At 37.7% G+C, this 11,674-nt stretch overlaps 2 protein-coding genes across 5 annotated transcripts in view; one reads left to right on the forward strand and one right to left on the reverse strand.

Annotated features, from left to right (window-relative positions):
• Positions 1-485: 485 nt before the first annotated feature.
• ps (RNA-binding protein Nova-1-like protein passilla) overlaps positions 486-11,674 on the reverse strand; it is a 56,215-nt gene continuing 45,026 nt past the window's right edge. For 2 of the 4 annotated variants that reach the window (XM_076198034.1, XM_076198029.1), the window contains one exon: positions 486-1,627. In XM_076198034.1, coding sequence (XP_076054149.1) covers positions 1,621-1,627 — 7 coding nt within the window. In that variant the 3' untranslated portion in view covers positions 486-1,620. Of the gene's footprint in view, positions 1,701-11,674 lie in introns of all 4 variants that reach the window. The other 2 variants (XM_076198033.1, XM_076198028.1) reach the window with 1 other exon arrangement.
• On the forward strand, positions 791-1,495 carry LOC143032635 (KRAB-A domain-containing protein 2-like). The gene is made up of 2 exons (XM_076197512.1): positions 791-1,051; positions 1,301-1,495. The coding sequence occupies exons 1-2, from the start codon at positions 791-793 to the stop codon at positions 1,493-1,495; spliced, it is 456 nt and encodes a 151-aa protein (XP_076053627.1).

The raw sequence follows: 11,674 nt of genomic DNA on the forward strand, positions 1-11,674 counted from the left end.
AATCCTCAGCCTGGCCCCTCAAGACATCTGTATGTACTTTGACTGTGCTCAAATAGCAGATAAGGAGTACACCTACCATAACTGCTGGAGAATTGAAAGAATAATCCTGCATCTACTTTCTGAGGTGTCCATAAGAACAGTCAACAGGCAGGTGGCCAAGCTGGGCTACAGTAGCCACTATCAGGTTAAGAAACCCATCCTTACCAAGCGGCAGAAGAAACATAGGCTGGGGCAGCCGCCATAATGCTGTGACAAGCACTGTATATATATGTACATATATGTTACAGTGAATCTGTAAAATCAGGGAATACATATATTCCCTGATATTATCAGGGAATGTCTGATTCACTCAGGGAATATGTATATTCCCTAAAATTTTCAGGGTATATACATATTCCCTGAAATTTGGACCTTATTGTTATACAGATTCCCTGAATCATATTTAGAATGATAGAACAAAGGAAAAAAACTAATAAACACATGGATACAATTATCTAATTTATTGATCACATAAATAAAACTAGTCACAAAACAGTAAATATTTAAACCATCCAAAATCAAGCTAATAAAATTAATTATGAATGGTAATACTATTAACTCAATACAAAGTAAAATTTGCCAGTCACACGCCATCTGTGCTAGTGTCAATCCAACTGTGATTTAGAAGCATATTTTTGGGAAGAGTCATTGAAAAGATATGCATTAAAGAAATCCATCTTGCTTGCAAAAGAGCAATATAACAAGATTATTGCAGATATGACAGCAACTGACGCGTCAGCCAAAAAAAAAAATGCCTCACAAATACTATCTGCTGAAGAAGTACGAGGTTCTCAAGAGTAGTGATGTTTTCAGGTTGATTAGAAGACTGAATGCCAATGAGGATCCTATTTATTTTGCTACATTGGAGGCTATGTATGATATTATTAAGCGTGCTCACATTGCAACTGGCCACGGAGGTCACAATAAGATGGTGAAGGAATTAACCAAAAAATATGCCAATATTACGCATGATACCATATCAATTTACAAATCACTGTGCATCAAATGTCACGTAAACGTACGCAGCCAACAACTAAAGGAACTGTTGTTTGACCAATTCTGACAAAGAACTTTGGTTCCAGGTCACAGGTTGACCTTGCTGATACAGTCAATGAAGCAAGGCAACTATAAGTGTATAATGGTTTACAAAGACCACCTCACAAAGTTTTGTGTCTTGAGACCACTCACATCAAAACGTGCTGCGATTCCTTATCAGCTTTTGGATATTTTTCTTTTACTTGGCACACTGGAAATTTTACAGAGTTACAATGAATTGGAGTTTACTGCTAGTGTTATAACCGACCTTAAACTGCTTTGGCCTGATCTCGTTATGGTTCATAGAAAACCTAGACATCCCCAGAGCCAGGGGTCAGTTGAACGTACCAATTGTGATATCAAACATATGTTGGTAGCTGGTTGGGTGATAAACAAACCACAGACTGGACAGTTGGATTAAAATTTGTGCAATTAAAAAAAAAACTCTAGCTACCACTCTGGCATTAAAAGGTCACCATTTGCTGCGTTCTTTGGATCAGATGCTAAAGTAGGTCTCACAACTTCTGCTCTTCCACATGATGTAATTCACCGTCTGCAAAGTGAGGATGATCTGCTGTCAGTAACTACGGATGAAACAACTTCAGTCGAACCACCTGTTGAACCACCTGTCAGAGCAACATGTTTACCTTGTCAAACCACCTGCTGTAGAATCACCTGTTGAACCAACATCTGTAGAACAAACATCACCACTTTCCGTTTGTCAAAACAATATTATCTCTCAGTGAAAATGTGCGTGCGAAGCTCAACTTTCACAAGCTGAATGTATGGTTAAACGAAGTCATATTATGGACCGTGGAAACGTCTGGATCATTGTTACGATTCCAATACCAATGGTGGATAGGGGTCATGGTGATCCAAGGGATATCACGGGAATGATTGTGGACATTGACGAAAATGATAATTACACGATTGCAGTGAAAAGTGGCATACTGAATGGGAAGTATACCCAGAATAAATTTGATTTATGTACATATGAACTGTTACTCTGAAGATGATGTGACAACCAAGGATTGTTTCTCTTCGATCTGCTGTACAGCAAGAGTCTTAGTCAGGTGGCCAAGGTTTTGCCAAATGTAACTGTGCTGGTTCAAAATGTTGCCAAACAAATTGATGTAAATGTTTCAAGCTCAAGGTTAAACGCAACTCATGATGCCATTCAAGCCTGCATTGTGAAAACGAGGTGATGTTCTAAATATTAACTATATTGTGACTGACAAGTTTTACTTTTTATTGAGTTAACTGTATTACCATTCATAATTAATTTTATTAGCTTGATTTTGGATGGTTTAAATATTGACTGTTTTGTGACTAGTTGTATTTATGTGATCAATAAATTAGATAATTGTATCCATGTGTTTGTTTTTTCCTTTGTTCTGTCATTCTAAATATGATTCAGGGAATCTGTATAATAATAAGGTCCAAATTTCAGGGAACATGTATATACCTTGAAAATTTTAGGAATATACATTCCCCGAATGAATCAGACATACACATTCCCTAAAAATATCAACGCATATATTCCCTGACTTTACAGATTCACTGTAACATATATATATGATAATCATTATAATAAAATATAATGATGAGAATGAGGAGTTGGGTAGACAAAAAGTACTGGGTGCTGACGGACAAATGCTAATGGAAGTGAAAACAATAACTGGAAGATGGGTGGTGTAATTCAGGGATTTGTTGAATGTACATGATAGGGTTGCTTTGAATGTGACAGTAGATTCCCAGAACTGGAGAGAAAAATGACTGGACTAAAAGGAAAGATATACAAAGTCTATTAAAAGAGATCAAAGCTGGTAAGGCACCCAGCTTTGATGGTTGTCATGTGAAGTACCTAACAATGTAGTGGAATGATTAGCCTGATTGTATGATGTGTTCAAAGGGAGGAAGAGTTCCATTTAAACGAGTACATGTAGAACTTCATACATGGGAAAAGGGTATTAATGTAATAATTTTAGAGTGATCACTATGTTTAGTGTAGCTGGTTGGGATGATTATGAACCAAACAGTGGGAGAAATATGAGAAGAACAGTGTGGGTTTGGGATGGGAAGTGGGTGCATAGACCAATATTTCATATGACATATACATTAAGTTTTGGGGCAAAGGATATTGTATCTTGTTGTTCTTTATGAATTTGGAGACAGAGGAATGTTATGTGCATTATGGATATACAGAGGAAGGTGTTTTTGGCCATTCAAATTTTTTACAAGAATGGTAGAGCTTGTGTGAGGGTAAGGAATGGAAAGAGCAAGTGGCTTGAGGTGATGGTGGGACTATGACAGTGTTATGCTATGCAACTGGTTGTTCAACTTGTATATGGATGGGACAGTGAGGGAAGTAAACATAAGGGTGCTAGGCAGAGGTGTTTGAAACTAGTAAGAACGAAGGGAAGTGGAAGGTGACCCAGTTGTTTGCAGAAAGCTTGTAGCCAAGTTGAAAAACTGAAGCACTTAATGGCAGTGGTGGTATTGGTGATGGTTGTGGTGGCTGTTGTGATGGTTGTTGTGGTGGTAGGGGGACATAACAAGGTGGATGGAGGATGGTAGCAGAATAATACTGATTATAAGACTATAAAATAAAAATCTGTTCTACAAAATCATGAAGGCAAATAGCTTCCCAGTGTACAAAAGTGGGGGGAACACCAAGTCACAAATAGTTGAATAAAATACCCAATACAATTTTTTTTTTGTGATTTTGACATGCAGGTCAACATGAAAATCCTCACTGACCTAATATTGTTATGGTCAATAATTTGATGAGAAAAAAAAAAAAAAAAAAAAAAAAATTGATAAACCAACAGTTTAGAATACTTGCACACAAGGAATTCTTATGGCTCATGACCTAAGACTAAAAAAAAATCACATATTATATATATGTGTATATATATATATATTTGCAGTCGAACCTCGAAAGCCCAGACTAATTGGAGAGAGGTGGTCCGGTCATACCAAAAGTCCAGTCATCAAAAATATCGCCCTAACACCCGTAGATTTTCTTTGCAGTATACGTATAGGTAATGTATGATATGGCATAGAAACATACAAGAATAATACTCCAACACTGTAATAATAACAATACTGTAATAATACTATAATACTAATAATTCTGTAATAATAACTGTAATACAGGCATGTAAATGTACTGTATATACAGTGTACTGTACTGTATTTTTTATTACGTACACTGTAAATATCGGAAGGTATGCACACAGGACAGTGGTGGCGGCCAGGGTTGCTGTGTTTTCTACACAACCGTGAAGAATGGGAGTGTTGCCATACCAGGGCATACATTTTTCTCGGGTGTGTGCAGACTTTCATAGCAAGATATACTTGTCAAACTGACAAAATGTTGGTTCTAGTTTATTTTTTATTCTTGAAAGCATAAAAGGTCCCCATGCCCTAACATATTCAGTAAGATATAAAAATTATTTTTTATATTATCACAAAGCTGAAACTTTAGCGTAGAATTTTTTTCTACACGGTAAAAACGTATCTTTTGGGGTATAATATTTTATAAGTACCACAATTACCAATAAAAGTCATATTTGGATGTACCATTTATCATTTGATAACTAGTTCTATGATATTTAAACAAAAGTTTGAGTTTTTGAATGTTTTTAACAGCCCGCTGATATGTAGAAAAAAATTCCTCATGTCCTTGTGCAGTTGCCACATGCCGCTATTTTACTACGTTTTGGTACAAAATTCTATGAAACGGCAGCCTTGGTGGCGGCTTGACTGGGCCGGGTTTGAGTACATATGTACGGCCGTCGCTGCCACCTACCGGACAAATAGGGAACTTTGCTTGAAAAGTCCGCCCTTTGTTCATTTCGACCGGTCATACGAGGGTCCGGGCTTTTGAGGGTCGACTGTGTATATATATATATATATATATATATACATATATATATATATGTATATATATGTATATTATATATATGTATATATATGTATATTATATATATGTATATATGTATATAATGTATATATATGTATATTATATATATATATATATATACATATATTATATATATATTATATATATATATATATATATATTATATATATATACATATAGTAGCAGCCAAAATATAAGGGTAAGTGAAAGCATATGTATTCAAATGCATATATTGAAATTAATACCCTGCACAAGAACTTCATATTTTGTATACAATTAGATATACATTATATCTATATTTCTTGGAAATTTGAAGCTTATGCAACTGATACAAAGAAAGTTAATAATTAATAAAGAAAAGAGTGTAATTTCTTGCGGTCAAAACTTAAGGGTACCTTAGAAAGAAGGACTTTCTATGCTTTACAAGACTGTCAAATCAGAACCGCAACATAAAATTAGCGTTTAAAATATTGGAACCTCAAACTTGTAAACATGGCTGCTGATAAACGACGTCCGGTGTCTTCTCAAGATAAACAGAGGATTGTTGATCTTCACAAAGATAGACATTAAAATGGAGTCATAGCAGAGAGGATAGGAAGGTCTGTGAGTGTGGTGCAACGCATTGTAGCTCAATATAAATCAACAGGATCAATAATTTCACCACCTAAAACTGGTAGACCACACAAAACCTCAGTTAAGCAGGACCGTCTTATGGTAAGGTTGTCACGGAAGGATAGATTCAAGAGCGCTGCAGAGATATCCCGTGAGTTAAATGCATCTTATAACTGCGATGTGTCAAGTAAAACAGTGTCTCGGAGATTAGTAAGTGGTGGTTTGAATGCCCGAGTCCCTGCATCCAAACCATTGATATCCAAGAAGAACCAAAAAGCCCGCCTGAAGTTTTGTATTGAATATGTTGTCTTGACGGAAGATCAGTGGTCAAGCGTTTACTTCAGTGATGAATCTAAGTTTAATTTACTTGGTTCAGATGGCAGAAATTATGTCCGACGAACGACTGGTGAAAGATTGTCGGTTAAATGTGTGAAGAAAACTGTGAAACACGGCGGAGGAAGTGTGATGGTGTGGGGGATCTCTGTTGCTGGTACTGGCCCTCTTGTTCGCTTGCATGGGAAGATCAATGGAGAGGTGTATAAACAGATTCTTCGACAGCATGCCCTTCCATATTTGAGATCTTCAAGGGTTCAATGTCCCATATTCATGCAAGATAATGCTCCTTGCCACACTTGCAAGAAGGTCAAATCATTCTTTACTGAAGAAGAACTTTATGCAATGAACTGGCCTGCTCAAAGCCCGGATTTAAATCCAATAGAGAATGTTTTGAAAATAATTGGTGAACGGGCACAGCGAAAAAATCCAAAAAATCAAGATGAACTCTGGAAGTTCTTGGAATTTGAATGGAGCACTGTTACTCCATAATTTTGTAGGAAATTGATCAATTCATGTAGCAACAGGTGTCAGGTGATTGACAATAAAGGATTGTTCACCAAATATTAATGTTATTGCTATTTATCTTTTAAAATAAGTTGAATTTCATTATTTTCTAAGCTACCCTAAACTTTTGACCGCAAGAAGTTACACACACTTTTCTTTATTAATTACTAACTTTCTTTGTATGAGTTGCATAAGCTTCAAATTTTTAAGTAATATAGATATATTGTATATCTAATTGTATACAAAATATGAAGTTCTTGTGTGGGGTATTAATTTCAATATATGCATTTGAATACATATGCTTTCACTTACCCTTATATTTTTGCCGCTACTGTATATATACAAAAAATGATAATAATAATAAATAAAATAAAACGGTTTCTATCCTCTCCAAAACTTTTATATTTGCACTTCATATCAGTTCCAGTTCTACCAAAATTTTGGTTTCAAGTTTGAAAAAATAAATAAATAAATGAATACATGGATAATAATGATCAAATTTAATGCCATGAACTCCCCCTACAAGGAGATTAGGACAATGCCCCTTACAGAGGACTTTGCAGCGTGGAATTTAATCAACCACACCCTTGGTTCAACTTGCCCATGGCACGGTTCAAACCACTATCACCTTGACTTTTGTTGCATATACCAGTGCTCCTACCCGTTCAGTCATCGAGCATCCAAATAATAATGATGCTAATAGTAATACATATACAACAAGGCCTTCTCCCCACTGTAAGGAAGGTAGCCAGCCAAGGCATGCACCTTTCCTACACCCTATTATTACTAACAATTAATAACTAACAAAAAAATTACAATAACAACAACTTCAATTTATGCCACAAGCATTTCTCCATTTACATTCACATACACACACCAAGGTTTTTCTCCCCCTTCTAAGGGAGGTAGCCAAACTGGAAAGGCATAATTCTACTCTTATCCCTCTTATCTCGGCTCTGGCTGCATCTTGCCCACAACCCTGAATCAGAAGCAATGCAGCATGACACAACACATCCCCCCACCCCCCCTTTCTATGCATCATAGTGTCATTCATACACAACCATTCTCCACTCACCCCTATTTTCTGCCTTCTCCCTTCCTCAACAGACATCCCACTCTTTCATAACACCTCTTTTACCCCATCCATCCATCTCACCCACGGTAGCCCCTTCACATTCACTCCACCCACCTTTGCCTTCTACAATTCTTTTACTAATCTTTCTTCAATCATTTTCTCCATGTGTCCAAACCATCCCAATACTCTTCTTCAACCCTATCTCCCATCTCCTTTTCCAACCCTGCTCTCCTTTTCACTCTATCCAACCTTGTAACCCCTACCATACTTCTCAGACATTTCATCTTGAACACATTTAAACTCTTATGCTCCATGTTTCTGCCCCATACAGCAGTCGGTACAATCCTTCACACAGTCTCCTCTTACCATTCATTCCCATATTCCTATTTTTCATTACTTTTTAATCCCCCAAGGAACTTGCTTCTCTCAATCTACATTCTACCTCCACCTCCACTACTCCCTTTCCTGCTACACGTGACCCAAAGTACCTATAGCTATCTACTTCCTCCAGCCTCTCTCATTTAATACTTGCTTCCAAATTGCTGCCATCTCTCCTTCACTTTCATCCACATTTACCTTTAACTTTCACACACCATCCCAAACTCTGTCACTAACTTCCTTAATCCCTCCTCTGATCTTGCTACAAGAACAGTATTGTCAGCAAACAAATTGGCTTACCTCCCAAGTTTCTCCATTTTCTTTAACAATCTCCAACCCCCTGCCCATTACTCTTGCATTTACCTCCCACACCACCCCATCCATGTACACATTGAACAACCATTTCTAACACAGGGTCTACTCTCATAAAAACTCTCGACTCACTTTAACGGCTTTCTTCCTATCCCATATAACTGCAAAACCTCCAACAGTGCCTTCCTATCTACCATACCTAAGTTTTTCCTAAATCCATAAAGGCCCAAAAAACATACATACCATTTGCTGAAGCTTTCTCACATATCTTGGTACAAAACTCTCATCCACATAACCCCTACCTTTCCTTAACTCACTGTTCCTCACCAATTATGCCCTCTGTTCCTCTCAATCAAAACCCTCCCATAAGCCTTCTGAACTACAACCTACAAACTGATCCCTTTGTAACTATACTCACATTTGTCCCAGTTTCCCTTGTAAAGCAGAACTATACAGGTACTCTACTCTCCTTTAGACAAACCTTAAACCTCACCAGCCAGTCCATCACTGTACCTCCCTTTTCTAGACACTTCACATGACACCCATCTAACCCAGGTGCTTGCCTACTCTCATTTTAACAACTACTTTCACCTATCTTTTCTTATTTTCCCCATCCATCACGGTCATTTTCTTTGTGTCTCCCATGACAACCACCTTTCCCTCCCACTTCACATTTAACATCTCAAAATACTCTACCCATCTTCCTCTTCCGTTATCATCTCTCCGTCTGCACCTTTTATTTTTTTCTTCTCTACTTGGTTCACATTCCCTTCCTCTTCATTTTCTTCCAAAACATTATTACTTCAAAAATCTTGTCATACTTTTCCCCTATTTTAAATCTACTCTCCTTTATCTTATGTTTTACTTCATTTTTCTTTGTACCTCTCGTTTCTCTATTTTTCAACCAGTTCATGTTCATTTCTTCTACAACCTTCTTTGCTTCACCACTCACTACCCTTCCTATTTCTTCCCATTCTCCTTGTTACACATCATCTTTGCACACCTTGTGACTATCTCATTGAAACATCCCCATTCCTCCACTCCTACTTCTACTCTATCCTTCACCTCTCACTCAGCTTCTTGTATTCCTTCTCATTTAAGCAGATTAATCTATACACCTCCCTAACTTCTGTCCTTTTCCTCTTTCTCCATATATCCTCCACCCTCAACTTACCTTCCAACAAAAAATTATCTGATATTCCCCCACTCTTTCCTCTAACATATACATCCAACACTCTTCCTGCTCTTCTTCTGGATAACACTATATAGTCCATTAAAGCCCTATCTACCACCCTCTCCCATGTGTACTTATGCTCGTCTTTCTTCCTAAACACTGTATTCAACCCTCTTTCTAAATACATCACAATTCTTTACTGGCAGTCCACACTACCCACAGTCTTTTGGTTCATCGCCTACTCTAGGATTTAGATCTTCCAATACCACTACATTATTATTTCTCCTTAACCCCTTCACTCCGGGCCAAAATCTCACGGGCAGCATTAGCTACCAGACGTGCGATGTTGCATCATAATACACACATTATAAAAAATAAAGTCACCGCTGTATTGCTCATTCTTTCACCCGTGAATTTTGATAATCATAGAAAATATGATGAAGCCAATTTACAGAGTATGGGGGTCATGCAGGTACAACTACAATAAATATAATCAAGACGCCGACATCGGCATCCTCGCTTACCCACTTGCTCCTCATGACGCCTACATAGGCGTCATCGTATGGAAGGGGTTAAACCCTTTATGCACTCATTTAAATTTATCCAAAAAAATTTAACTACACTCATAAGACCAAAACAAGAGTACACTGCAACATTATGGACACCCAGTACCAAACAGAATATAATAAATTAGAAAGAATACAAAGAGCAACAACAAAACTGGCACCAACTCTTTCCAAAATGACGAACAAAGACTGTCCAAATTAGAATTACCAACTCTGGAACAAGGAAGGGATAGAGGAGACCTACTATCTATAGAATTATGAAAGGAATGCAAATCTTGAATAAGAATGATTTATTGAAATGGGACAGAGGAAAAACAAGAGGACATGAAAAGAAACTCGAAAAAGATAATTACAGAAGAGATCTGAAAAAAAAAGCTTACCACAGTGATAGATACCTGGAACAATTAGACAAAGAAACTGTGTGCAAACACTATTCTAGATATTAAGAAAAAACTTGATGCTGAAAGATACAAAGATGCGTCACCACGAGCATAGCTCCTCCTGTATAATGCAACTAGGTAAATACCTGGAATAAATTAGAAAGGAAACTGTGTGCAAACACTCTTCAAGATTTTAAGAAAAAACTTGATGCTGAAAGATACAAAGACGGGTCACTATGAGCATAGCTCCCTTCCCATATAATACCAGGTAAATAAATACGAAGCCTCCCTTTCCTCTACACTCTTCACTACCAGGCCCATATGCACTTGGAAAGACCCACATCTCCCTTCCCAGCTTCACCTTTATCCACATTAACCTCTTAAACCTTCCACTCCACCACATCCTTACCTATCTCTTCACTTATTAGAGCCACCCCTTCTCTCCCTCATTCTAACTCCCAACACCTCTAAACTCATCCTTCTCTTTCAATTTAGTTTCATACATACATATACCAAGGCTTTTTTCCCCCTTACCAGGGGGGTAGCCAAAAAGGACAAGGCACAAAAACATTCCCACCCATTTCATCCCCGAAAACACTCCACACCCCTCCACCCTCCCTCCCATCTTAGCACCTCCTAGATGACGGGTCATCCCCTGCACCCTGTCCACTGCCCTGGGTCAGAAGCAGTGTCACAGGACACAGCACATCCACAGCAAGGCCGCTTCATTAAATCGGTGACCCCCCTCTCCGTCCCCCCATATAAAGGAGAGGACGGGGAGAAATGCCAACATATCCGTCTTTCTTCTCACAAATATACTGCCTATCTCTTCCTTTTAACTCTCATTTGTACCACATCCATGCACACACACAAGTGATTTGACACCTGACAAACATGTAAATAAGTTATTTGGAGAGACCTACAACCTATTAAGATCAATGAAAGTGGCCTTCGACTACATGGATGAGGAGATGGTTAAGAAAATAATTATCACATTGATAAGACTGTAATTAGAATATGCCATATCAATGTGGGCACCTAGCACAAAGAAAAACAAGAAAATTAGAAAGAATCCAAAGAGCAGCAACAAAAATGGCACCCACACTATCAAACTTGACATATGAACAAAGATTGGAGAAATTACAGTTGTCAACATTGGAGCAGAGGAGATTTCTTGACTATTTTCAGAATCATGAAAGGGATGGAAGTTCTCGATAGAGATGACCTATTAAAATAGGACAAGAGGGAAACAAGAGGACATGAAAAAAAACTAAACACAGTTACAGAAGAGACCTGAAAAAGAATAATTTCCCACACAGAGCGATCGATGTCTGG

This window comes from Oratosquilla oratoria, chromosome 14 (genome assembly GCF_046742065.1).
Source record: "Oratosquilla oratoria isolate Oo_2021 chromosome 14, ASM4674206v1, whole genome shotgun sequence".
In the NCBI taxonomy this organism is placed as follows: domain Eukaryota; kingdom Metazoa; phylum Arthropoda; class Malacostraca; order Stomatopoda; family Squillidae; genus Oratosquilla; species Oratosquilla oratoria.